This window comes from Miscanthus floridulus, chromosome 8 (assembly GCF_019320115.1).
Source record: "Miscanthus floridulus cultivar M001 chromosome 8, ASM1932011v1, whole genome shotgun sequence".
Lineage (NCBI taxonomy): Eukaryota > Viridiplantae > Streptophyta > Magnoliopsida > Poales > Poaceae > Miscanthus > Miscanthus floridulus.
This window is the reverse complement of record NC_089587.1, coordinates 185957289-185984088: the sequence shown is the minus strand read 5'-3', so window position 1 is coordinate 185984088 and position 26800 is coordinate 185957289. Positions and strand designations below refer to the sequence as shown.

Below are 26800 nucleotides of genomic sequence, written 5' to 3'. Positions count from 1 at the left end.
CCACTCGCGGTGGCCATGTTACAACAATTCCCCCCTTTTGAGACCATGGTCGGACTGAGCGTGCCGTGAGCTCAAAACGCCCTAAGCAAGGACATCCGTGGGGGCAGAGACTGTGCATAGTCATGTCTCCGACCGATCTCCGCCGATTCCCCCCTGGCCCGCTCTGGCGCGGCCGTTGGTCATGTCTCCGACCGATCTCCACCGGTTCCCCCCTGGCTCGCTCTGGCACGGTCGTTGGTCTTGTCAAAGTAGCTATTTAGCTACAAATATAGACGTTGTGCATCTTTCGACTTATCCGAGGGTGACCGTTGTTTGGCAGGCGGGTTCTCCGGGGATGACCATTGTACAGCGGGAGGTGGACCGCCTGGCCGTGGCCTATATAAGGGCGTTGTTGGTGGCGGGGCCCCCCCCCCCGCATAGCTCGTTCGCTTTCGCTAGCTCTGAGTAATCGCTCTTTGCCCTCTTTGCTCTCGCCTTTCGTTGCCCTCGCGTGTTCTGCCTGTGTCTCGCGCTTAGGCTGCTGTCGCGGTGGCTTTCTCTTCTGCCTCTGCCCAAACTCACCGGCCCGCCTTTTTCGGCCCCTATCGCCATCTTCTCGGCGTTAGGGCCGTCGGCTAGGGTGCGCGCTTTGAGGAGTGCATGCTTGCCTCTGCCTCCGCGTTGGAGTTAGAAAAACTAGCGGAGGAGGATTTGGGGAGTGTCTCTACATCTATCGGAGACCTGATCGCCGCCGACTCCAGAGATATGGCGATAAAGTCTTGGGACTTCGACCCCTCCTCTATTACTGAGGATGCAATCGTGGAGATGTTGAAGGAGTCATGTTTTCCTTCTTCCAGGGTTAAAATCCCTCCGCCGGGTCAGACTGTTCCGGAGCCGGAGGAGGGGTACGCGGTGGTCTTTTGGGACTTCTTCACCTGCGGCCTCCGCCTTCCTTACATACCCTTCCTTCGTCGGGTGTTGGAGACCTTCAATGTCCAGCTCCATCATCTGACCCCTACTGCCTTCCTCACGCTTAGCAAATTTTGCTGGGCATGTGTGTCTTACGGTGCCGAGCCAGATGTGGATACCTTCTGCGCGTACTATGAGCTGTAGAAGCAACCAAAGAAGAAAAAGGAGGTGTGAGAGGGCAAGGAGGTGGAGGTGATCTACTAGTACGGTAGTTGCACCTTTATGTCTAAGAGGAACCAGGGTGCGGATCGCCTAGAGATCTCTTTCTGCCAGAAGGGCAAGTGGGATCGTGGCTGGCTTGAGCAATGGTTCTACGTGAAGGCCTACGGGGTCCATAGCACTGCCGAGGATGGCGCGGAGTTGTCGGAGTATCCATTGACTTCTAGGATGGTGGAGATGGTGCCGCTCACGCGTGTTGATCCGCCGGAGGAGGTATCTCCAACGAGGGAGTCTTGTGATGAGGCTTTTGCGGCAGCGTGCCGCTATTCCGGTGGTTGCGACCTGGTGGAGGAGATTATGGCCTCCAACTACTGGCCCCTGGGCAAAAACAACCTAGCCTTTCGGCTGGAACAGGTGAAGATCCCTATCTTTGGGCCGGAGGCCGGGATTCCATTTCCCCGTTTTGGTTGGTCTTTGGGGGAGGGGGTGACAGAGGACAGTTTTGTCTTCGAGGTTGAGGAGGCCGCCATAGGGTTGGTTGGCAAGATTTCCGAGCGTGAGTACATGTCTCGGATGGCCGTGGCGGGCACCATGCCGCGGCTAAATCGAGTTTTTGAGGAGGTCGGGATCGTCTACCGGGAGCGCGAGGTTCCCGTCGAGGTTCTGGCCTCGATTGAGAAAAAGAAGAAAAAGGCCTTCGCGAAGAACGTCACGGCGGAGGCCGAGTCTAAGAAAAGGAAGGGCACCGTTGTAACTCGGGCTCCCACAAAAAAGAAGAAGAGCAGTGTTCCATTGATTGCGCCGGCCGTGTCTTCTGCCGGTAGTGCGGGCGTGGCCTCCGCCGGCAGTGAAGACATGGAGAGCTACTCCGTCCCGTCTGCGGACGTGCGAGTTGCGTGCGGAGGGGATCGCGGCTCTCCCATAGCTCTGGTGTGCCCGACGAGCGGAGCTATGAGTGGTGCCGGGCGTCCGAAAACCAGTGCTGCCCCGGCGCGCTCCTCGCATGGTGCCACGAGCGTCGGCGAACAGCCGGAAGATAGCGCCGTCGAGCCTCTGCCCGATGTTCTTGATGGGCTATGCTCAAGCTCAGAAGAGGACACGGAGGTCGTCCTACGACATCCTCCTTCATCCACTGCCATTGTCGCGCCTTCGCCCGTGCCTACGGCCGACGTCGGTTGGTTGGAGGCCGCGCTTGCTGAGGAGGGCCCGGTGGCTCGGGCTTCTTTGAGTCCTCCGCCCGCCGGGCCGCTGGCTGAGGAAGTTTGGCCCTTTGGGCCTCTGCCACACGATATGGCGGAGACTTCTTCTCAGAGGGCGCGGCAAGCCGCCTAGCCTGGGCTTTTCATGAGTAAGTCCGTTTGGTGCACATCTTTGTGTTTATTGTCTTCGCCCGGTTCATTCCTTCGTGTACTGCACTAAGTGCTAATACTGTGTATTTGTTGCTTTGTAGGTGATGTCATGGCTGGACTCCTCACCTCGGAGGAGCGAGCCACCGCTGCGGGCGCTAGGTTCGGTCCGGGGCAACCGGGGCTGACGGCGCCGGGACCGAGTGAGTATAAAATGTTTTTATTTTGATCATTATTTGGTCTGTTTCTGATCTGCCCTCTGACCTGAGCTGCTGTTGTTGTTGTTTGTCTTTTTTTTATGTAGGCTCCTCCGACACTTCTATCTCAGGTTGGGAGGAGTGTTATCTTGCCGTTCTTGGAGACGTCGGAGGTGGTCTTTGGTTGTTGGTGCGTTTAACATGAGATTTACTTTTCTCACCTTATCGTTTCGTGTTTGTTTGTTCTTCTTTGAACAGATCGCTTCAAACAGCGTCTGAGGGACATGGATTTCTTCCAGCTTCTCCGCGTTCACTTGGAACACCAGAGCCTGGTGCGTCTCCGGTGGTTTTGCCTCTTTCCTTCTTTTATTATTATTATTTTTTTTGCATATGCTTGCCCCTAGACTTGTTCTTGATTCTGTTGTGGATTGCTTTTGTTTTTTTTTCTAGTCGCAGGGGTATCACACGGGTGTTGTTATGGAAGAGCGCTGCACCCGCAAGGTCTTCGACTGAGACGCCATGATCGAAGCGCTCAAGGCAGAAATCGAGCGCCTAGAAGGTGAAAAGGGGGGGGTCTGTCGGACTCTCTTGCAGCTCTCCGCCTGTCTTTGACGGAGAAGGAGCGAGAAAAGGATGGCTTGAGGGCCGACCTTGCCAAGGCCCATGAAACGAAGGTCTTGTCCGTCGAGCAGGCCCGCAGGGCGAGCGAGCTGACCGAGGGTCTCCGGCGAGAGCTTGCCTCCTAGAAGGAATCCGCTGCGGCAGTGAGGGAGCAGCTGTCTTTGATGATGAGGCGTTTGGACTCGGTCAAAGGAGTCCTTGCTGCAACCGTTGGCCACTACCGGGCCACCGTTGCTGAGCTCGGAGGTGAAACCTCCACTCCTCCGAAGGAAGACAGCATGTATGCCCTCGCCTCCTGGCTAAAGCGTCACCTTGCGAAGGTCCCCGGTCTGATCAACGGCTGCACAGACTACGGGGCGCTAGCGGGAGTGGCGAATTATGCCAAACTTTTGGCACGCGGCGGGTGTACGCGTACCGAAAGTATTCCGGAGGGGGTGCTGCCTGGTCCGGAGGAGCTTGGTGAGACCTCTCTTGGTTTGCGAAAAACCTTGAGAAATTTCATCGGGCACTTTTGGGCTCCATTTGGGAGATCTGCTGCCCGAAAATTGGCGGAGGACAAGAGGGCGAAGGTATTTGTAGTCTTTGTAGCCGTTTTTTTGTTTCTTTTTGTTTTTGGCGATGCTGCTAAGGCTTCTGTTGCTTTTGCCCCTGACACTCTATCCTATGCTGTAGGATGCACAGAAGGGTCTTGTGGGCAGGCCTCCATCGGTTCCGCACTCGGCGACTACGGTCGGTGCCTCCATCGCTGGTGGCACTCCGGGGGGATCTACGATAGGCGGTGGTCGGAGGCCGCAGGCGTCGTGCCCGCCCGCAGCTGATGCGAGCTCCGCTCCAGAGACTTCTGCTGCGGCTGATGCGCCGGAAGTCTAGGCTCTTTGTAGCACTTAGTTGTTCTAGCGTGTATTTTGCAGTCCAGCTGGACTTTTGGGAATAAAGTTTATTTTGTTCTGAATGGTTTTGTGGAAAATTTTAACCTTGCGCAGGTTCCGAATCGGGAGCCTGCGCATGATGTTGCGCCTTTGACTCTCTACAACGACGGTATTTTCATGAGCGGAGAGCTTTGGGAGTATTGGCGTTCGGCCTTTCCCCGCAGCGTTGCGCGCGACGTGTTTGAGTCAGTTAGGTTTGACATAGATAACGAGCGCGCTGGGTTTACTCGCGCGCTCGCTTGGCGCGGACCTCCGCCACAATAGTTAGGATTTTATTTCAAGTTGGTGTCCTGTAAGAATGTTTCTCGACGCTTTATGGAATACAAGACAGGTTCACTTTCTTGATTGTTTGTGCGGTGGCTTGAGCCCATCATGGTAGTTTACATATCTCGTCTAGTCCCGAGCTCGCACACCGTTGTCCTTTGCTTGGGCGAGCGAGCGCGATACAGAGGTGGTGGCCAAGATCTCCGCCCCATCTTTTCTCATTCTCTGTGCTTGCTTGATGGCTGGGGTAGAAGTCTCCGCAGTTTTTCGACCGGCGGAGGCGTACTTGAAGCCTGCCTGGCGAGGCTCGCTGAATTGTTGTTTGATCCGGCTGGAGGTTTGGCGCAGCTTGTGCAGATGGCGGAGACTCTAGATATTTCTTTAGCTGGGTGTTTTAGCTGTCTAGAGGTATGGGTCTCCGACGCTGCACACCTGTGGGACATGGTTGATCTTTGGAGATGGCAGGTTAGGTCTCTGGCACCAGGGGGATGTTATGAGTTTTCGTGCGATATCCCCCTTCTCTCATAGGCCTTTGCTGTTCATCATCGTACCGTGGGTCCTATCTCTTTTCCCACTGCCTCCGACTGTCTACTGTTGCCTCCGATTTTACGAGTTTTCGTACAATATCTACGGCCGATTTGGATATCTAAGGAGACCCCTGCCTCCATGGCTATCGCTATGGCTTTTGCCTGTGCTATGCCTTGCTCCCCCCTTGCGCCCTTGCGCCTTATGCTGACTGAGTTTCTTAAGGGCATGGGGGGAATCCGTTTTTATAGTGGGGTGGTGGCTTTCGGGTGTTAACATTTTTGTACGTTGTTGGTTGGATCGTATCCTGGCTTTAATAGCTTGTATCTTGCTTGAATCATTCGTTCCCCTTAAGATCTTTTGGAGTAAAGAAACCTGGCGCCGCATTGGTGGCAGTGTTTTGTCAGGCGATTTTTTTTTCCTATTTTCGATGGCGGAGACCTTGGGGCCTTCTTCCTGGTCTAGTGCCACAAATTTGTTGCCCCTGATGCTAGGGGTGTTTTTCATTAAGGTCGGAGGCCTATTTTGCCGAGGTTGTTTTTCCTTGGCGCCTGAATTTGTTCTTCGAGGGTCGGAGGCCTTTTTGGCTCCCCCCCCCTTTTTGACCTTGCTGCCTGGCTTTGTTCAGGTCTTCGTCAAGGGTCGGAGGCCTTTTTGGCCAAATTTTTTTTTGCCTTGATGCCTGACTTTGGACAGGTCTTTGTTAAGGGTGAAGGCCTGTTTTGGCTGTTTTTTGCTGCCTTGATGCCTGACTTTGGACAGGTCTTTATCAAGGTCGAAGGCCTGTTTTGGCTGTTTTTTGCTGCCTTGATGCCTGACTTTGGACAAGTCTTTGTCAAGGTCGAAGGCCTGTTTGGCCATAGAGGTTGTTTCAAATTGCTGGTGCCTACGGCTGGCACTTTGAAAGGACCTATACTTTATGTTTACCGAATATTGCGGCGCCTGAGCTGGCCGCTTTCGGTTTTGGGTTTTTGGGTCATTCTTTTGGGGAATTACCTCTTTATACTTGTAGAGGATTTTTACATTGAGCCTGCCTCGTTAAAAACCTCACCTCCGCTTGGAGTTCCCCTGTGAGGAAAAGAGTGCAGGCTCTTTTACATTTTGTTTTGATTGAAGTAAAAAAAACTAAGGTAAATGCATGGAGGGGCCTCCGCTTATATTTTGCGGAGGTTGCCCTTTGGTACATTGCCTAGATGTAATATCTGCGTAGGCTATCAATATTCCATGTGTGGGTTGTCGTGACACCTTCGCTGTCGGTCAAGTGGAAAGAACCAGGTCGGCCTGTTGCCGTTGCTGTGTATGGGCCTTCCCATTTCGGTTGCAACTTGCCGACCAGTTGTGCGTTGGGTTTTCTTCTGAGTACGAGGTCTCCGTGTTTGATGTCTTTCCTTACCACCTGGGAGTCTCTCCATTTTTTAGTTTGGGACCGATATTTTGCAATGTTTTCGACTGCTTGCAGTCTTATTGCTTCTATAGTTTCTTTTGCATATTCTTCATTTTGTAACATCAGCTGACTCGTTGTGCGGAGGCTTTCATGCTTTATTTCTTCTGGCATCATGGCCTCTTCTCCATAAAGCAGTTTGAATGGTGTGAATCATGTTGTTCTTGAGACGGATGTCACTACTATAGGAATCAATTTGCGCAGCGTGGCCAAAACACGCTCCGTGGCGGGCACCTTTTTTGCCCACCACGGTTAACCGGTGGCCGGCCAGCGAGGCCGGCCACCGGGGCGCCCGCTGCGGGAAACTGGTTTACCGCGGCGGGCAACCTTACCTGCCCGCTGCAGGAAATTGTTATTTACCGCGGCGGGCGGTATGAATAGCCCGCCGCGGTTAATACGGTTTACCATAGCGGGCTCTTTAAACTGCCCGCCACGGTAAAGACTTGATTTACCGAGGCGGGCGTTTTATGTTGCCCGCTGCGGTAAAGCCTGTACAAATACATACCTCAGACCCTCCTTCTTCTCCATGGGTCTTCCTCTCTCAAAACTCATGGGGGAGGCTTTGCCCTAAAATTTGAGGAAACTTTTGATTTGAGTTGAAGGGCTTGGATTTGAGGGAGGAGGACATCATAAGAGGTTCATAAAGGCTCTCCCTCTCTCCTTCCATCCTTTCTCTCTATTTCCATCACCTAGAGTTCTCTTTAGATCTAGATCTAGATCTAGATCAAATTTAATGAAAAAAATGATGTCATGTATTTCTTTAACTTTAGATTCATCATAGATGCATGCTTCATCTTTCACATCGTCATTTCCTCTCTTTTTCATGATTTTGGACATAAAAATCATCAATTTCTCCTAATTCTTCTTTATTTAATGTTGATTGTGATGGATAATGTTCGCAGATACGATGGATAGATCGGAATGGATGTACCGGATCGATAGAGTGAATGATCCGCGATACCTCTTTGAATTAAGGAAGTTTATTGCGGCTGGTAAAGCTCACCGTGAGAGACTGAAGCGGATGACAACCATATGTCCATGTTCTTGTTGCAAGAACCTGAAAGCCCACCGAGACAGCGAGGTGCAAACTCATTTGATCATGTATGGTTTCATCGAGGGCTACACAGTCTGGACATTTCACGGCGAAAGAGTTGGTGCGAGTGGCGCTGCATCTGGAGTTACCTCTTCGACGCCGACGACGACAGCACCACCGGTGAATAAAGATCCTTCTGCAGCAGCTGCGCCAGCCGACAGTGACAATAGTTGTCGTGATTACATCACGGTGGATGATGTAATGCAAGACATGGCCAACGAAGCCGGCGACGGTGGTGATGGTCAGGATACTGTGAGCCAACCCGAGGATGTGCAGCTTGTTGAAGATCTAGTCAAACACTTCGATGAAGACGACGTTGTGTTGGGTTGCCCAAAGTGGTTGGAGAATTTCAAAGAGTTGAAACAGGCGGCAGTTGATCCTCTCTATAAGGACGGCGGCGATTGTCCAAAGGAGTGCACGGCGCTCCGTTTTAACCTCCATATGTTGATGTTGAAGGCTCGTCATGGTTGGTCTGACACTAGCTTCAATGAGTTGTTAAGCTACCTTGCCACCACGTACCCAACGGCTAACAAGGTGCCCGCCAATACTTATCGGGCCAAGAAGCTGATCCGGCCAGTGGTGATGAAGCTTAGAAAGTTTGATGCATGGCCTAACCACTGCATCCTATATCGGGGCAATGAGTATGAGAATTTGACGAGTTGTCCGCACTGCGGCTTTAGTCGGTACAAGAAAAATGCTGGTTGTCGCGTGGATGCAGAAGACGAGGGAGGCTTGCGGGGTGGTCGGAAGAAGAACAAGAAGGGGGCAAAGAAGAGCAGTGTGGCCAAACAGATCTTGGCTCAGCAGGACGATGAAGAAGAGGGTTACACGCACAGGAAAAGTCCAGCACTGTCGGTGTGGTACCTGCCTGTGACCGATCGCCTACGTGCAATATTCGAGAACCCGGACGATGCCAAGCTCATGTCCTGGCATGCATCTGCTGACCGCCTGAACGACGATGCCAAGCTACGGCACCCATCCGATGGCAAGCAGTGGAAGGATTTCGACGAGGCCTACCCGGAGTTTGGCAAGGAGCCCAAGCATGTTAGGTTCGCGCTAAGTACCGATGGGATGAACCCGTTCGGTGAGCTTAGCAGCTCGCACAACACTTGGCCCGTCGTGCTCACCATGTACAACCTACCTCCCCATCTATGTCAGAAGCGTAGGTACCTTATGCTGACCATGCTTATCTCCGGACCGAAGCAGCCCGGCAACGATATAGATGTGTTCCTGGAGCCGTTCATGGAGGAAATGAAGATACTATTTGATGTTGGGGTCCAGATGGTGGATGCATCCCACAAGGAGAAGTTCACACTAAAAGCAATCATCTTTGTCACCATCACCGATTACCCCAGTCTCTTCTCACTGTCGGGGCAGATCAAAGGGAAGACCGGCTGCGTAATTTGCATCGACAGGACCTGCTACACTTACCTTAAGGGATCCAATAAGATGGTGTACACGAGGCACAGACGGTTCCTCGCAAAAAATCACAGGTATAGAAGAAGTATTATGAACAAATACTTTGACAATCAGGACGAGCCGCAGCGTGATCAACCAACACAGACTAGTTGGGGGACAAAGGTGTATGAGATGGTCAAGGACATGGATCAGGTGGAGTTTGGAAAGAAGAAGAAGCCACCTGAAGAGGGGAGCAAGCAGACAAGGAAGCGAAAGCATGACCAGACGGAGGAAGTCCCCTCCGCCGTTCCTTTCAAGAAGTCAATTTTCTTCAAGTACCTATCGTATTGGAAAACACTGAATACACCCCATGCCATCGACTGCATGCACCTGGAGAAAAATGTCTTCGAAAGCACGATCGGTGTCCTGCTGGACATCAAGGGCAAGACAAAGGATGGTATTAAGTCACGGACGGATCTTGTCAATCTGGGCATCAGGCCGGACCTTCACCCGGGACCGCCTCAGAACGGTAAAGTCGATATCCCGGGTGCGGCCTGCAACCTAATGCAAGACGAGAGGATGGCTTTTCTTAAGTTGCTTAGGGGTATCAAGGTGCCGACTGGTTTCTCTTCCAACATCAAGAGCCTGGTCTCCATGAAAGACCTCATAATGACCGGCTACAACTCACACGACTGCCATGTCATGCTGACGGTGTTCCTACCAATTGTGATTAGGGCTATCCGTCCAGAGTACGTGAAGATGGTCATCACACGGATGTCATACTTCTTTAATCGCATCACTCAGAAGGTCATTGATAAGGCTGAGCTGCCTGCCCTGAAGGAGTTCATCGCGGAGACCCTTTGCTAGCTTGAGATGTGCTTTCCACCATCTTACTTTGATATTATGCCACACCTAATGATGCATATGGTCGATCAGATCCATCAACTAGGCCCCATGTACCTACACCAGATGTGGACGTACGAGCGGTTCATGTCCACCCTCAATAGATACGTCCATAACCGTGCTTACCCAGAGGGCTCTATGATCGAGGCATACACAACGGAGGAGGCCGTGAACTGGTGTATGAGGTACATAAGAGATGGGAGGGTGATTGGGTTGCCTGTCCATCACCACGAAGGCAAAACCTCAGGAATGGGGTGCACAGGCCAAAAAGTGCACACCGATGTGGCAAACCGAATGGTGCAAGAAGCTCATTACAGCATCCTTCATCAGTTAGTGAGCATGGAGAAATATATTGAAAAGAACCTGGAAGAGATCCGCGCCGCTAATGATGGACAACGCACGGAGGCATGGGTCCAGAACCATCACAAGAGCAATTTCGTAGAGTGGCTCAAAGAGCAACACATACCCCTTGAAGGATGCCCTGATGAAGATACGGAGACCGTTAAGAGGCTTGTGTTAGGCCCATCTAGCCAAATCACCACGTGGCAAGGGTATGACGTCTAGGGCTACAGGTTCCACACGAAAGACAAGGACAAGAAGAGCTCGGCACAGAACTGCGGTGTTCGATACGAGGGCGAAGAAGAGTACACGGGCCAAAGGAGGCAATACTATGGGCAAGTTGAAGAAATATGGGAACTTGACTACGGCCAGAACCTACGCATAACCGTCTTCCATTGCCAGTGGGTCAAACCGAATGCGGTTGTAGTGGACAGTTATGGGCTAACCACCGTGGACCTCAAAAGTATCGGCTACAAAGATGACCCGTGGGTACTAGCAACCAATGTCGCACAAGTGGCCTACTATATATATGCAGAGGACCCAAAAAGGCATGTGGTTGTGTCCGGAAAGCAGCGGATTGTGGGAGCTGATGGGGTGCTGAGTCCCGAACAATACAACAACTACGCAGAGCTCGAGCTTTTTATCGATCATCCAAAGAAGATCAAGGCCGTCGAGGACCGATTCAACAAGTCCAGGATGATGCCGTGGGCCCGCCCCGATGGTGAGAAGAGGACGGTGAAAGCACCTGCACCAAAATGATTTATGTATCCCAGAGACATATATGTAATAATATAGCTCGATCTATTGAAGACAAGTTTTGTAACTTATTATTAATATCATGGAACCATACTACTCTACTAGTACTACTCAACCTACTACTACTATAGCATACTACTACTATCTATTGTACTAATACTACTCTCTACTACTCACATGTACTCTACTACTACACAGCACTACTCTACTACTACTACACAGTACTACTCTACTACTACACAACACTACTCTCTACTTACACAACACTACTCTCTACTACACAGTACTACTACACAACACTACTCTCTACTTACATACTACTTACACAGTACTAAATATCAGTGCCCATAAATTTTAGATTAATAAGTTTTAGATTGGTAATAAATAGCAGGGAGGAAATGAAAAAATATTAACCGTGGCGGGCACGTAACAGCGCCCGCCGCGGTTAATAGATTAACCGTGGCGGGCACGTAACAGCGCCTGCCGCGGTTAATAGATTAACCGTGGTGGGCAATTTAAGGTGCCCGCTACAGTAAACATTTACCGCGGCGGGCGGATTATATTGCCCGCCGCGGTTAATCCATGCGCTATATATGTGCCGCTGCTCGCACAAATTTTCTTATTGCCTCGCGCCCTCGATTTCGACCCGAAGGGCTACCGAAATATTGCGTCGCCGCCGCCATCCATGCCGCCGAGCTCCTCCGTGGTGACCCCCGCCCCCATCCTCCTCCCCCGTGCCCGTGCCCCGCCCCCGTCCTCCTCTCCCTTGCCTGCGCCCCGTCCCCGTGCTCCTCCGGCGCCCCGTCCCTAGAACCCTAGCTCCGGTGCGTCGCCGGCTCCGACTCGTCCGCCGCTGCTCCTCCGTGGTGACCCCCACCCCCATCCTCCTCCCCCGTGCCCGTGCCCCGCCCCCGTCCTCCTCTCCCTTGCCTGCGCCCCATCCCCGTGCTCCTTCGGCGCCCCGTCCCTAGAACCCTAGCTCCGGTGCGTCGCCAGCTCCAACCCGTCCACCGCTGCTCCTCCGTGGTGACCCCCGCCCCCATCCTCCTCCCCCGTTCCCATGCCCCGCCCCCGTCCTCCTCTCCCTTGCCTGCGCCCCATCCCCGTGCTCCTCCGGCGCCCCATCCCTGGAACCCTAGCTCCGGTGCGTCGCCGGCTCCGACCTGTCCGCCGCTGCCAAATTCCTCGACGGCCTTCTCCACCCTTCTCCTGTTCAGGCAGCACTACACAGCGCGCAAGGAAACAACGCCACCAGTGGTACGTGACCTAACCTCTGCATTTGGGATTTCATTTTTTTATTTATGAACTGAAACTATGAAAACAATTATGAAACCATGTCTGTTCATGAAAATTAGTAACTGCATAGATAGTCAAGCCTAAAATGACAGAGCCCGTACTTGTCACAAATATGTTCATATTTTTCAATTATATCTTAGCTCATTTTACAAGTGTCAGGTTGCATTAGCCACCCATCAACAATTGAGACAACTTGTAATGATAGAACAGAATCATTTAAAAAACGAAAAGAAAATGCACACACAAAAATTTTATTAGTAGCAAAAAGCACAGCTACTAAAGTTGCCAAGCAAGTGTTAGTCAACGAGCACGACTCACCTCCTGTAGCAGCATCAAGTCATCATGAATCAAGAACTTGACTAAACTGGACAGTTGAAAAAATGAAGCACAAAACAGTAGCAGTCCCACTTTGCCCTGGACTGGGTAAAGAAAATAGAACTTAGTAAATCAGCTTTGGAATTTGTACATGTCAGCCGTAAATTATTTTTAGACTTGAATTTTAAGATCAGAAATAATTGGACTTAGCTACTTAGAACCGAAAATTATTTAGCAGCTAGGCTATGAATTTTCAGCAACAAATTATTTCGCAGCTATGCATATGAATTTCCAGTAATAAATTATTTAGCAGCTAGGCATATGAATTTCTACAAATAATGAAATAAAACATGTACAGTTAAATGGCATATTTTTTCCTTTCATGTGAATACTTATTCAATCTGCTATCAGTTATATATTTTCAGTAATCAAACCTCCAATTGGGGGCATAGATACTGTGAGGTTATTTTGCAGTTGTATGAACTACTGAATGACCTTCATCGTATTTCACTTGAATCTGACAGGACACGCACATCTATAGCTTTTGCCTGTGAACACTACTAGTATACTGCCTACTACTACTCCCTCCTCCTCTACTCCTCTACTCCCTCCTATACTACTAGTATACTACTGCCTACACTCTATAGCTTGATGCAAATTTTTTGATTTGTGAAAGGTTTTTGTTTAATGGGGCTGGTTCCTTTTTGAGATGAATTGGTCACTCCCTCCTTTACTACTAGTATACTACTACTACTGCCTACCTCTACTCCCTCCTGTACTACTACTAGTATACTACTACTACTGCCTACTACTTTCTAGTAGTATACTACTACTAGTATACTACTACTACTGCCTACTACTACTCCCTCCTCCTCTACTCCTCTACTCCCTCCTATACTACTATTGTACTACTGCTGCTCCTGTTTTTGATTTGTGAAAGGTTTTTATTTAATGGGGCTGGTTCCTTTTTTGGCATATGCAATGATGAACTTTTTTTGCATTTGCCTCTCTTGCTTGTCATTGGCAGTTTGGCATTGCCAATTGCCATGATGCCCATTAATCCACTGCCTACACTCTACTACCTACACTCTACTGTCTACTGCCTACACTCTATAGCTTGATGCAAATTTTTTGATTTGTAAAAGTTTTTTGAGATGGCTAGCTACTACTTATCCCCTTACTGGTACTCTAGTGCTTGATGCAAAATTGTACTTGTATTACCTATTTCTCTCTACCACTGTTGTCTTACTACTGCTGCTGCTACTCTGAATTCAACTGAACTGCTATACTACACTTGGTGAATTTTGAACTGCTATACTACTGATCTATGATGCTTTTGGTGAACCGTAGCATTTGAATTCAATTCTTTTTGCTGCCTATGATGCCAAAGAAATTTATGACAAAATTCTGAGCATATGCCACTACCTATGATGCACCTTGCCTTTAAACTAATTCTGAGCTAAATTTGTGAGAATTTTGAGATGAATTGGTCACTCTGCTGCAATTTTGCCAAATTTGATATAATTTGTGAGAATTTTGAGATGAATTGGTCACTCCCTCCTTTACTACTAGTATACTACTACTACTGCCTACCTCTACTCCCTCCTGTACTACTAGTATACTACTACTACTACTGCCTACTACTTTCTAGTAGTATACTACTACTAGTATACTACTACTACTGCCTACTACTACTCCCTCCTCCTCTACACCTCTACTCCCTCCTATACTACTATTCTACTACTGCTGCTCCTGTTTTTGATTTGTGAAAGGTTTTTATTTAATGGGGCTGGTTCCTTTTTTGGCATATGCAATGATGAACTTTTAAACTTATTGCTGAGGCAGTGGCATATGCAATGATGTGAACCCTTTTATGCTGAGGCAGCGGCGATGATGATCGAGTGCCCCTGCTAAACTAGGATGGCTTGTATACCAGATACAAGCAACCAGTTTAAAAGCGATGTGATGACAATGGGGCAAATCGGAGCCAACTACTACTACTTTACTACTCTAGTACTACTCTACTTTACTACTCTATAACTGTGTCTATACAACTGAAATATGTATTCATTGTAGCTTTCCAATGGCGGAGGAACCGATAAGCGAATGGCGCGACCCTACCCCTAGTGCATCATCATCAACTAGCCTCGAGAGCCAAGTGTCCGTGACCCCGAGGCCAACAAAGAAACGTCGTATAGAGGACGATGATGATCCGACCTACCAACCGAGGGACGACGAAGTTCAAAGTGCGCGGTCTCCAAACCCTGAACAGATGCCGGTGGTGCCTCGAGAATTGAATTTCGAGGAGGAACAAGTCAGTGACAAAGAACCCCCCGCTCCATCTCCAACCACTTCAGGCAAGTCTAGTGGTCAGAGGACAAAGCTGAGAAGGGGGGAACACGGGAGGCACCGGAGGGAAATCCACGGCGAAGTCCATGTGATCCATGAGGTGGGACCAGAGGGAAACCCATTGTCGCCACCCACGGTCCTTGCCAAGTTCAGCAACCAGGTGGCATGTATAGTCAAGGACAAGGTGGAGATCACTTGGGCAGAGTGGAACAATGTCCCGGTCAACTACAAGACACATATCTGGGGTGAGGTGACGAGGAGCTTCCATTATCCCGAGGACACCGATCTGGACAAGTGCAGGGAGTGGGTCATGCACGTGGCAGGAAGAGCCTTTAGAAACTTCAAGTCCATGCTGACCAGGTACTACCTGAAGCTAGGCAAGTCACCCTGTGTCAAATACACTATGGTGAAGGAACATCACTAGGAAGAGTTCTGCAAACAAAGAACAACAAAAGAAGTAAAGGCAAAGAGCGCCAAGTTCAGCGCACTCGCGAAGAAGAACCTACATCCCCACCACTTGGGCATGACTGGGTTTGCTGGTAAGAGGCCCCAGTGGCGGGAGGAAGAAAGGGCTAGAGCTGCCGCCGGGCTTCCCGATCCGTACGACGGTGTAGACTTGAGGGCTAAGGACTTCATTTATGCCCGCAAGCCGAAGAAGCTCAAGGAGGGCGCGAGCAAGTTCAATGAGCCGAAGTTCGAGGAGGTGGAGAGGGCTCTCATCGAGGCCGCTAAATCCAAGGACAGCTTCGAGGTTCGCAGGGGCCAGGACTTGCTGACCCTAGCGCTGGGAACCCCCGAGCACCGTGGCCGCGTCCATGGCATGTCGTCGAAGATGAGCTGGAACTCAGTGGAGTCATGGCAATCCGACGCTGCCACATACCGATCAAGGCAGAGGTACAAGGAGGGCATCTTTCAGAAGGGCTATGATCAAGGCGTGGCCGAAATGATCAGTCGGTCCATAAAAGAAGCCTTCACAAGCAATGACCCAGATATGGTGTCGATGAGGTCACAGATGCTTCGCCAGGCTGGCGTGGCCGTGCCACAAGTTCCACAAGGGCAGACACAAGGGCAGCCACTGCCGATGATCGAGGATCGCCCAAGGCACCCCATCGACGACATCCGGCAACCCATGCGCGTCAACCTCAACATCCCGTTCGGTAGGGCAAAAAAGTTGACCGTGGGTGAGGGTTACATGCACCCCAAAGAAGATATCAAAGATTTCAACCAAGACCAGATCCCTGCCAACTATGCTGCCGTGATACTTACATGGTATGCGACCCAATATGAAGAATTTGAAATGGAATATCCAACTGCACAAGGGGTAACGATCCTTGGAGCTGCCATTGGTTCTGAAGTCCTGTGGAACAAGGATGACATAGAGATCATTCCCTCGACGTCGACTTCTACACCGATGGCGACACCAGCATCACAACCATCCGTTGCCGGATCTTGTCCCCCCGATGATCCGGATCACGGCGACGGCGATGACGAAGGCAATGGCGGGGATGACAAGGGAAGGAAGTCACCCCGAGGCACAAGCCCTCACCCTCGTTCTCCTCCTCCAACAACAAGTCCACCTCCACCTCCCGATAGTCCGTCTAAGGGCACAAGCAAAGGACCGGGAGGCACGGAGGAACCAGGGGCAAAGACACCGCCTGCTGCCATTGCGAGCACAAGCCACTGTCCTCCACCGCCGGCGAAGACTAAAGGCGACCAAGGGCATCTCACATACTCACTTGAGTTCGAAAGGTATGGTAGCGGCGAGCATAATTTGCTAATAACTTTTCTTTGCCATAATATGGTACTAACATTTCTATCCCAGGCCGAGATCACCTTTCCATCTATTTCCTGAATCGGATGACTGCCCCGGCCATTACGAGCATGGGAAGTTCATGATAACCAAGGCCCAGCTCGTCGACGAGGAAAGGTGGGAGACAAGGAGGTTTCATCTCTGGTACATGGAAGCGGCAAAAGCTGGCCTACATGGTTTTCTAGTCAAGGTTGTGGCGGAGTACTTCCACTTGCCCGGCAATGATGTAGAACTCCCCGTGGACTTCCACGACATGTACAGACTACTACGGGAACAAGACCTTGACATCGCCCAAGTCACCTTGTTCTCTATGTAAGTGATGAATTGCGAGTTTCACATATCACCTGCCTTTGAATCGGTCAAGACTACTTATATATGCCACGATGGCTTGTCCTTGCAGGTTGATGGCCTATATATCCAAGGAACTAAAACTTGATGTTATCTATCTATCTCCAATGCATATTGCTCAAAGAGTCATCATTGGTTACCACCTAGATGACAATCATCCAACCATGAAAGACTTGACCAAGCGACAGAGAGAGGCGCACAGGAAGAAACTGATGGACAATGAGAAGTTGAATATTTCAAGGTACATACTAGGAGCAATGAAGAAGATCAGGAGAAATGGGTGTATCGTAGCTGCCTACCACTTTGGGTAAGTCGAAGACATGCCTGTAGAGATAAGTGGGTAGCTAGCTAGTATTATTATTTCTCATTGTAACCTGTATTTTGTTTCAATGGCGCAGCCAAGGCCTCGAGGGTCACTGGGTTGCATTTATCATCTACCCTCAGGATGGCAGGGCCTGCGTATTTGATTCGTTGAGAATGCCAAACTTAAAAGGGTACAAGGCCTTTGAAGATTGCCTCAGAGTGTAAGTGACTGAACTGTCTTCTCATATGCGTTCTAATGCCCTGCCTAATACTAGTACATTTCATATAGCGCTTATAAGGAGTACGTGAAGGATCCTGAATGCTATGATCGAAGAACAGAGAATTTTAAGGCTAAGCATAAGAACCGCATCAAAATCAGACGCAACTTTCTGGTAAGTATTTGAAAGGTTTAATTGTGCTTTCTGTTCATAAGCGTTCTAATGCCTGTATTCTAATGCTTGTGTATCGATCATGCAGTGTGCCAAACAACCGGTAGGATCACAAACCTGTGGCTTCTACGTCTGTGAGTACCTGAGGGAGTGCAAGCAGTACAGCAGCAGTTGGAGGGTGCTCAAGAATGGATTGAACTGGTGGAGAGACGTGCAGAGCACCCAACACTCCTTCAAGCAGACAAAGACGGACATATGTAAGTTTGTCTTAGACAAATGCATGCTTGAAGGGAGCACGTTCTTCAATGAGAACAGCCAGCTAGCGATTTTACCGGAGTACGAGAGGCTGAGGAAATGGCCCACGATGATGCGTCCGCAAGATTACTCCTTAGGGCATGTATAACGACTTTAATATGTAAATGTAATGAATTAACGATGACAAGAATGACTAAGTGAATGTATATATATGTATATTATCTCATGTGTAATGCCTGCATACTTTTTAAGTTTAATCTGTGAAATCTGGATGTGATTTGAATTTGAATTTAATTATATGCCTACTGTATTTTTTTTAATTCAGGAAATAATTTACCGAGGAGGGCAAATAATAATGCCCGCCACGGCTAACGAACATAACCGCGGCGGGCGTTGTACCATATCCGCCGCGGTAAAATAATTTATCGCGGCGGGCGGTTCAACGTGACCGCCGTGGTAAAAGTATATTTACCGCGGCGGGCACGTTACACCGCCCGTCGTGGTAAATCGGTTAACCGCGGCGGGCAAAGCCGCCCGCCGCGGTTAAGCCACGATTTACCGTGGCCTCTAGGCCATGGCGGACGGCTTTGCCCGCCGCGGAAAATCAAAAACGCCCGCCTCCATTAAAGTTTGTGTAGTAGTGTGTGTTGTGTGACCAAATGACTCTAGGTAATTCATCTACCCATTTTCCTTTGCGTAGGCCCAGCAATGTTTTTGATATTGCTGAGAACACTATTCTGTTTGCTCTTTCCACAGCACCATTGGACTCTAGGTGGTATACTGAGGCGAAGGCTAGCTTTGTCCCTATGCTTTTGCAAAATTCTTTGAAGTTCTCTGAATCGAATTGTTTTCTGTTGTCTACTGTCAAAATCCTCGATACACCGAATCTACAGATGATGTTTTGCAAGAAGAATTTTCTGATAGTTTCTGAGGTTATCTTCGCCAGAGGCTTTGCCTCTATCCATCTTGTGAAATATTCCACTGCTACTACTGCGAATCTGTTTCCTCCTTGGGATGGCGGTAATGGGCCGACCAGGTCCATACCCCATCTTTGCAGCGGCCATGTCGGAGGTATGAGCTGGGTCTCCGACGATGGTTATAGCTGCCCTGGAGAGAATGTTTGGCATGCTTTGCATGTTCTGACTGTCTTCTCTGCGTCTTGTATGTGTGTTGGCCAATAAAAGCCTTGCCTTATTGCCTTTGCTGATAACGCTCTTGAGCCAATGTGTGACCCGCAAATTCCTGAGTGTATTTCTTGAAGCAACTCTATGCCTTCACTCTGTGATATGCACTTGAGGAGAGGCTAGACTACTCCTTTCTTGTACAGTACACCATCTAAGATTGTGTAGTTCCTTGCTCTGGCCTGTATTCTTGCTACTTTCACTTCATCTTCTTCGCTGGTTTTGCCTTGTAGGAATTCTGTTATCACCTTTCTCCAATCTTCACTTTGCAGGTGTAGTATTGCCTTTGGTGCCTTAGGTATCTCTGCGGTTGCCAAAGACTTCAAGATCTGGTAAAAAGTGTTTGGTGGCAGTGGTAGGTTGTTTGCTGCAGCCTTCGCCAATTCATCTGCCTCTGCGTTTTCTGCTCTTGGTTTGTGCTTCAGGGTGAAGCCCTCGAATCTCCACTCCAAATTTCTGACTACGGATAGGTATCTGATGAGTTCCGGCTCTCTTGCTGTGTATTCTTTCTCTACTTGGCCAGTGACCACTTGGGAATCTATTTTGACTGTCAATGTTTTTGCCCCTAGGGCCTTTGCTTTGCTTAGCGCTAGGATCAGGCCTTCGTATTCTGCAATGTTGTTTGTTGATTTGAACTCTAGCCTGGCTGCGTATTTCATTCTGACGCCGGAGGGTGCCGTTAAGACGGCGGAGGCTCTGGCTCCGGCTTGGCCCTAGGCTCCATTCGTGAATGCTGTCCAGCCTTGGCTGATTGGTTGTATCTTGGGCTCTGTCGGAGGTGTCCAATCTGCTACAAAATTGGCTAGTGCTTGTGATTTGATTGATGTTCTGGGGACATATGAGATACCAAATTGTGATAGCTCTGTGGCCCATTTGCCTATTCTGCCAGAGGCTTCTTTGTTTCTGAGCAGGTCTTGTAATGGCGGTGATGTTGGAACTAAGATTTCGTGTGCTTGGAAATAGTGCTTTAGTTTTCTTGATGCCACCAGTACTGCGTAGGCGACTTTTTCCACCTCCGTGTAGTTTAGCTTGGCTCCGGACAGTGCTTCTGAGATAAAATAAACTGGCCTTTGAGTTTTGCCTGATTCTTTTTCAAGCTTGTGAACTAGGACTGCGCTGACTGCATGGTCGGAGGCCGCCACGTACAGCAGTAGGTGGCTTTCTGATTCTGGGACGGAGATCACCAGTGAGCTTACCAGATACTCTTTCAGGTTGTGAAATGCTTCCGACTGCTTGGGTCCCCACTTGAAGTTATCTCCGCCTCTCAGGGCTTGGAAGAAAGGAAGGCTGCGTTCTGCTGATTTTGAGATGAATCTGTTGAGCGCTGCTATTCTTCCCGTCAGTTTTTGCACTTCTTTCTTGTTTTTGGGTTCTGACATTGTCATTATTGCTCTGGTTTTGTCTGGGTTTGCTTTGATGCCTTCGCTGCTTATGATGTATCCGAGCATCTTCCCTTTTGTAACTCTGAATATACATTTTTCTGGGTTGAGGCGGAGGCCAGCTGCCCTTAGGTTGGCGAAGGTCTCCTGTAAGTCGGAGACATGATCATTCCTGTTCTTGCTCATGACCACTATGTCGTCGACGTAGGCTATGATGTTTCTATCTAGCTATGATCCCAAAACCTCCTTTGTCATTCTGGCAAAGGTCGCTCCGACATTCTTGAGTCCCTCCGGCATTCTGGTGTAGCAGTATGTCCCGAATGGAGTGGTGAAACTTGTCTTGTCTTCGTCTTCTTTTTTCATCCAAATTTGGTGATACCTAGAGAAACAGTAGAGGAGAGAAAACCTCTGGCATCTGGCTGCCTTGTCGACGGAGGCATCTATTCTTGGTAATGGGAAAGGGTCTTTTTTACAGGCTTTGTTGAGATCTATGAAGTCTATGCACATTCTCATTTTGCCATTTTTCTTTGGTACCATTACCACATTTGCGAGCCATTCTGAATACTTGACTTCCCTGATGACTTTTGCATCTAGCAATCTTTGCACCTCCGCCTTTGCTGCCAGGATTCTATCCTCTGACATTTTCCTTTGTTTCTGCTTTCTTGGCCTCGTGTTTTCATTTATATCCAGTTCATGCTGTATGATGTCCCTACTGACTCCCTGGAGGTCGGAGGCTGACCAGGCGAATATGTCTTTGTTTCTTACTAGAGTTTCCATGAGCTCTTGCTCCTCTGCCTTGCTCAGTTCTGAGCTGATTGTTACTTTCCTGTCTGGTAGCTCTTTTTCTAGAGGGGTCAGCTTTGTCTCTTCTTGATCTGCCATGTCTGTTTTTCCTCTAGGCATATCCAGAGGCTCTAGTTCTTTGTCTGTCGACTCGACTGCATTGATGTTTCTTTGGGCTCTGTAGATTGCTTTTTCTATGTTTCTTGCTTCTTTCTGGCTGCCTCGGACTGTGATGATACCATGGAGTGCTGGTATTTTCATGCACAGGTAGGCCATATGCAGGGCTGCATTGAATTTGGTTGTGAATCCTCTTCCCAAGATGACATTGTATGGGTAATACAGATCGACGACGTCGAAGGTTATGTATTCGGTTCTGGCGTTTGCTTGGGTTCCGAAGGACACTAGGAGTGATATCTTTCCTAGTGCATGTATCTGTTTGCCTCCGAATCCTATCAAAGGTGATTCGGAAGGCTATAGTTGATTCCTGATGAGCTTCATTTGGTCGAAGGTATTTGCAAAGATGATGTCTGCTGAGCTGCCTGTGTTGATCAACACTCTGCTTATCTCCCATGCTGCTATGTTTGTTTTGATTACCATCGCGTCTATGTGGGGGTAGCTTTCTAGCTGGAGATCTTCTTCTGTGAATGTGATTTGGACTCTGGACCAATCTGTGTATTTTGCTGGGCCTTGGACTACTACGTTGTTTACCAGGCGTAGGTGATCTTTTTTTGCTTTTTCATTTGAAAACCCATTGATGATCCTCCGACGATTGGCAGTATCATGCCTATTGTTGGCAGTGCTCCATGAGGGTTGACTTGGTTTTCTAGGTTTGGCTCATTTTTTGGTGTTGGGAGTTGGTTGTGAGGGGGTGGCGGAGGCAGTTGCTGCATTTGCTGCTGTTGCAGCGAATACTCGAACCTGCTTTGGTTTTGTGGCGGTTGGTTTGTTTCGAGGTAGGTTATGTGGGGAGTTTTTGGGTTTATGTAGGTCAGGCTTGCCTCTGACCTGTAGTTGGCCGCCGGAGGCTGCTGTGAGGGCGCTGACCGCCATGCTGGTAGGAATTCTAGGTAATAGGTGGAGGCCAGTGTGGAGGGATGTATTTGGTTTGCATTTAGCGCTGGGTACATGGGGCAGTACTGCTGGTGGCCAGTTGTGTAGGTGTTGTTGACCTCTCTTGCATTCTGCTGTGCCGGAGGTTGGGCGGTCTGCTTGTTCTTCATTCTTTCCTGTGTGTCTTTTGTCTCTGGACAGTCTTTGGTGCTGTACCCTGCGCTTTCGCCGTGAAAGACGCAATATGGCCTGCGCTGTTTCTGGTTGTGGTTTTTGTTCCAGTTTTTTCCTTGGTAGCCTTGCCTACCTTGGTTCCTGGTCTGGGTCTCCGGCCCTGTTGGCCCTGTCAGTTGCCCTTGTTCGGGGTGAGGTTGTCCCTCGATGCTGAGCACCTGCCCCTGGCGTGGTTTCTGATTTGATGTGTTCTGGTCCGTATAGCTCTTCTGTGAGTTTTTGCTGATGTTTTGTTGTCTGTTTTGACCTTGCTCCTCCAGCCTTTTGCGGAGGTCATTGTCTGATCTGCAGTACTTCTCGAACTCGTCATACAACTGTTGTATGGAAGTTGGTTTCTTTCTTGCTAGGTGTGCTGCGAACGGCCCGATTCGGAGGCCTTTGACCGCTGCTTCAATGGCGATCTCGTTTGGGACATCTGGTGCCTTCGCTTTTAGTTGCATGAATTTCCAGAAATAGTCGTGTAGTGTCTCTCCCTGCATTTGCTTGCACTGGAACAGGTCTGTGGAAGTCAGCGGTTGTGCTGTTAACCCCTTGAAGTTTGCCAATATCTTGTCCCGGAGGTTCTCCCAGGAATAGACTGTGCTTGGTTTGAGCATAGAATACCAAGCCAGCGCGTCGCCTTCGGCTGCAATGACAAATGACTTTGCCAAGACGGCGTCGTCTCCGCTGGCGGAGGCTACTGCTGCCTCGTAACTCATAATGAACTGATGGGGTCTGTCTTTCCGTTGAACTTTGGTGGTGTGATTGGCTTGTACGCTGTTGGCCATGGCGACTGTTGTATGCCTTCAGATAGTGGGGACTTGGGATCGATAGGCCTCCGTATCACCCGGGATGGCATCGTCGGCTGGCTGATCACTGGCATAGGACCTTGAAGCATGGTTGCAGTTGGTGTTGCTGCGGAGGCTGGGATTGCGGAGGTTGACGCTGGTACTGCATGCTGCATACTTAGCATCTCAGCATGTAGGACTGTCAACTGCTGCCTTATTTCTGCTGCTTGTGCTGATGCTTGGATAGCTTGCTGATTAGCTGCGAATGCTGCTGCCATTCTGTCCCTCTCTTGCTGTGCTCTTTGCAACTGTGCTTGCAGCTGTTGCAGTTCTTGCTCGGGTGTTGTGGCTGAGTTTGGTTGGGCCTCCGGATCTTGAATCTCTAGATCTTGGGGTTCCGGTGGTTGACCCTGGGCATCTGCTCTGGTGCCATCCTCCGCTGGAGAGGTTGCGTAGGTGCTACGAGTGGTGCGCCTAGGCCTTCCTCTCTGACCCGTGGTCGTTGCTGCTCTGGTGGTGGTTTTTCTTTTCCCTGCCATCGTTGGTTTGTCTCGGCCAGACCACGGTGGGCGCCAATGTTAAAACTGGCGGTTTCAGACAACGTGGGGGAGACTGAGACCTCCGCCCGTCGGACGTTGCCCTCTGGCGGAGGCTCGGGTTAGGCACGACAGGAGGGCGTGTGGTGAGATGGCACGAAAACTAGGGTTTCATTGATTCATTCACCAACCAACCATTTACTGTTACAAGTGTTCCCTATTTATAGGGCTCAACTACCACATTCACAGAGTTTACAGTGGTATCCCTCAACTGCTATAGTACATTCTTGGGATATTCCTCTACTCGCCTTCCGTCTCGGGGGTAATCTTGCCATGCCGCCATCTGGTATTGGGCCCGCATGATCAACCGGCCCATCGGGCCTCAAGACTCGGCGATGGGCTTTAGGGCCTCCGCCGTGGGTTTCTGCTCTGTCCGGCCTCAGGGTCCGACGCTGAGCCTTCGGGCCTCCGCCTCTGGGAGTGCCAAAGTTGTGGGCCTCCGGCATCCCAGGATCGCCGATCTCCTGCTTGTGTCTTCGCCCCGACGGGCGGAGACCATGCTGGAGCACCCGCGCAATCCACGAGCGCCCTCATCCGGTTACCTGCACATACCCAAACAATGTTGGCATTTAATTAGTCTCCTGTCGGGGCGACCTCCGCCCCATCGGCCGGAGACGCCTACGATCCGGCCGGGCGGAGACTCCGTCAGGGCCGTCGCCCGCAACCTGCAAGCTCAATCTGACCAACCGTTCTCTCTCCCGGTTTTGGAGGCGTGGGAGCACAACCTCCGTTTTGGTAATCAGGTCGGAGACGCCTTCGTAACCTGCTGACTGCGTAGGTCTCCGCCACTCGCGGTGGCCATGTTACAACACCATTGATTGACAAAAAGTGACAACAAAAATAATGGAAATGAAATTGACAAATAATAACTAAAAACTAAAGAAGACAAAATGAAAACTAAAATAGAGCTCTCAAATCATAACGCAAGGTAATGCCAATAGCAATTGAGTAACTTGCCACAACAACAGGACTGAAATGAAAATTTCATTTTTATGTAACTTGCTACATGCTACGAAATTTCAATTTTCAAATGAAATCCTGCAGACTACAGCGTATACCAGCACAGATCAAGGCGCGTGGGTCGCTTGGTCCTATTAGGATAAGCTCTGTGCAATTTGGCAAATCCACAAGCGAAGCATCTTCAGAACATTCCTTTGCAGAGCAATGCGAGGTGCCTGCTTCATGTATTGATTCAGTTGACTATATGGATGTTGATACTGAAGCTGGCGTAGAAGTTGAGAGATGGGACGAACAAAGACCTGTCTTAGATGATTCAGTTGGAAGGCCGAATAATAACACAGCAATTCCCACTGCGAATGGGACCTCTTCGTGCGGGCATGGCGGCGCAGCGCGGCGAACCCGCGCAAGGAGGCACCGATACGGCCGGCCGAGGCGAGCTGGAGGGCGGTGAGGACGAGGTGGAGGCGAGCTGGAAGGTGGCGACCTCGACCACCTGCGGCGCTGCACGTCTGCCACCTGACGTGGCTGTCCTGGATCCGGAGCACGTGCAGCAGCAGGCTGGTGGCCGACGGGCGCAAGGATGACTAGCAGCCGGCGAGCGCAGTGGTGGTGGTAGCACACGGCTGACAAGCACGGGGTGGGTGGGTCGCTCGCCTGGCAACAAGCTCGGCGTCCATGCCTCGGGGGCGGCCGGCGAGCAAATTCCGCAGCGGGTTGGATGGAGGGAGGGGGGCGGGCGCGCAGTCTGCTGGGCCGACCCGTTGCGACCTGGTGTCGCGCGCTCGGCGCCGAGCGCGACGGGTAGCGCGTTAGACTTTGCGATATTTCATCTAAATCACCAAAACGAAAAAGAAAAGATCATGGCACATGATTCTTAGAGCAACTCGAGCCCAGCATGCAAATTGGGTCTCTATTTTTTCATTTGCATGCTGGCCTGCAAAAAATAGGGACCCAAATTTGCTTTCAACTCCAGCCCAACACCCTATTCCAGCCCAAGAACGCCCCGCACACGCGCCGCCGGCGCCCCGCACACGCGCCCCGCCCGCGCGCCGCCAGCTCCGGCGCCCCGCCTGATCCACGCCACCGACGGCGAGCCGAAGCCCCTGGACCGCACGAAGCCGCCTCGACGTCGACCGACGGAACCACCTCGCCGCGCGACGCCCTCGCGCTGCGCCGTCCCGGCCGTGTCCCAGCTCGCCGTGAACCGCGACCCGAACGACATCTTCACGAGCCCTAGTGAGCAACCCCCTGCCCAAGGCCCTTCCTTTCCTCTGTGTTGGACCTCCCATGCCTGTCCCGGCCTTCGCGCATCGATGCCCCTGTCCCGGCCTTCGCGCCCCTGCCCAACTCCATTTGTTCTTGTTTTTTTATTTGATAAAAAATTTGCATAGACGTGTGCTGGTTGGGGCTGAAGTCGCCGGCAACCTCATAGACGTGTGCTGGTGATGTTGTGGTGCTGCCGGCGTCCCAGGTGGCGGCGTGAGGCTCCGTGAAGGTCAACGCGTGAGGACCGAGTCGAGGCTGCTCGTTGGGGAGCCGAGGAGGTAAGCCGATGCCGCCGCCACCGGGAGAAGGACGTTCTTGGGACGAATGCGGCGTCGGACGGGGATGCGGCGCGACGAATGGGCGACGTCGCGTGGGAGCCACCGTCGGACGGGGAGGCAGCCCGCCTCCGGAGAAGCCACGGGACGCGTCGCCGTCCATGGGAGAGGAACCGGCAGCGTGGTGGGGCGTCTTGCTGGTTGCGCTGCTGCTGGTCGTCGGCGTGGTGGGTGTGGAGAGGAGGAAGAAGAGGGGCGGGCGCGGGGATGGAGGCCGGGAACGCAAGCGGGGATGGAGAGGAGGAACAAGGACGAGGATGGAGAG

At 50.7% G+C, this 26800-nt stretch overlaps 1 protein-coding gene and 1 long non-coding RNA gene across 2 annotated transcripts in view; one reads left to right on the top strand and one right to left on the bottom strand.

Moving 5' to 3' along the window:
• Nucleotides 1–26156, bottom strand: part of LOC136470322 (uncharacterized) — a 36688-nt gene extending 10532 nt beyond the window's left edge. Inside the window, exons 1-2 of the mRNA XM_066468207.1 lie at nt 25944–26156; nt 25234–25518 (exon numbers count right to left, since the gene is read on the bottom strand). Coding sequence (XP_066324304.1) covers nt 25234–25518; nt 25944–26156 — 498 coding nt within the window. The remainder of the gene's footprint in view (nt 1–25233; nt 25519–25943) is intronic.
• On the top strand, nt 16327–17241 carry LOC136474284 (uncharacterized). The gene is made up of 3 exons (XR_010762891.1): nt 16327–16628; nt 16702–17001; nt 17090–17241. It is a non-coding gene; the product is annotated as an uncharacterized lncRNA (long non-coding RNA).
• Nucleotides 26157–26800: the final 644 nt, after the last annotated feature.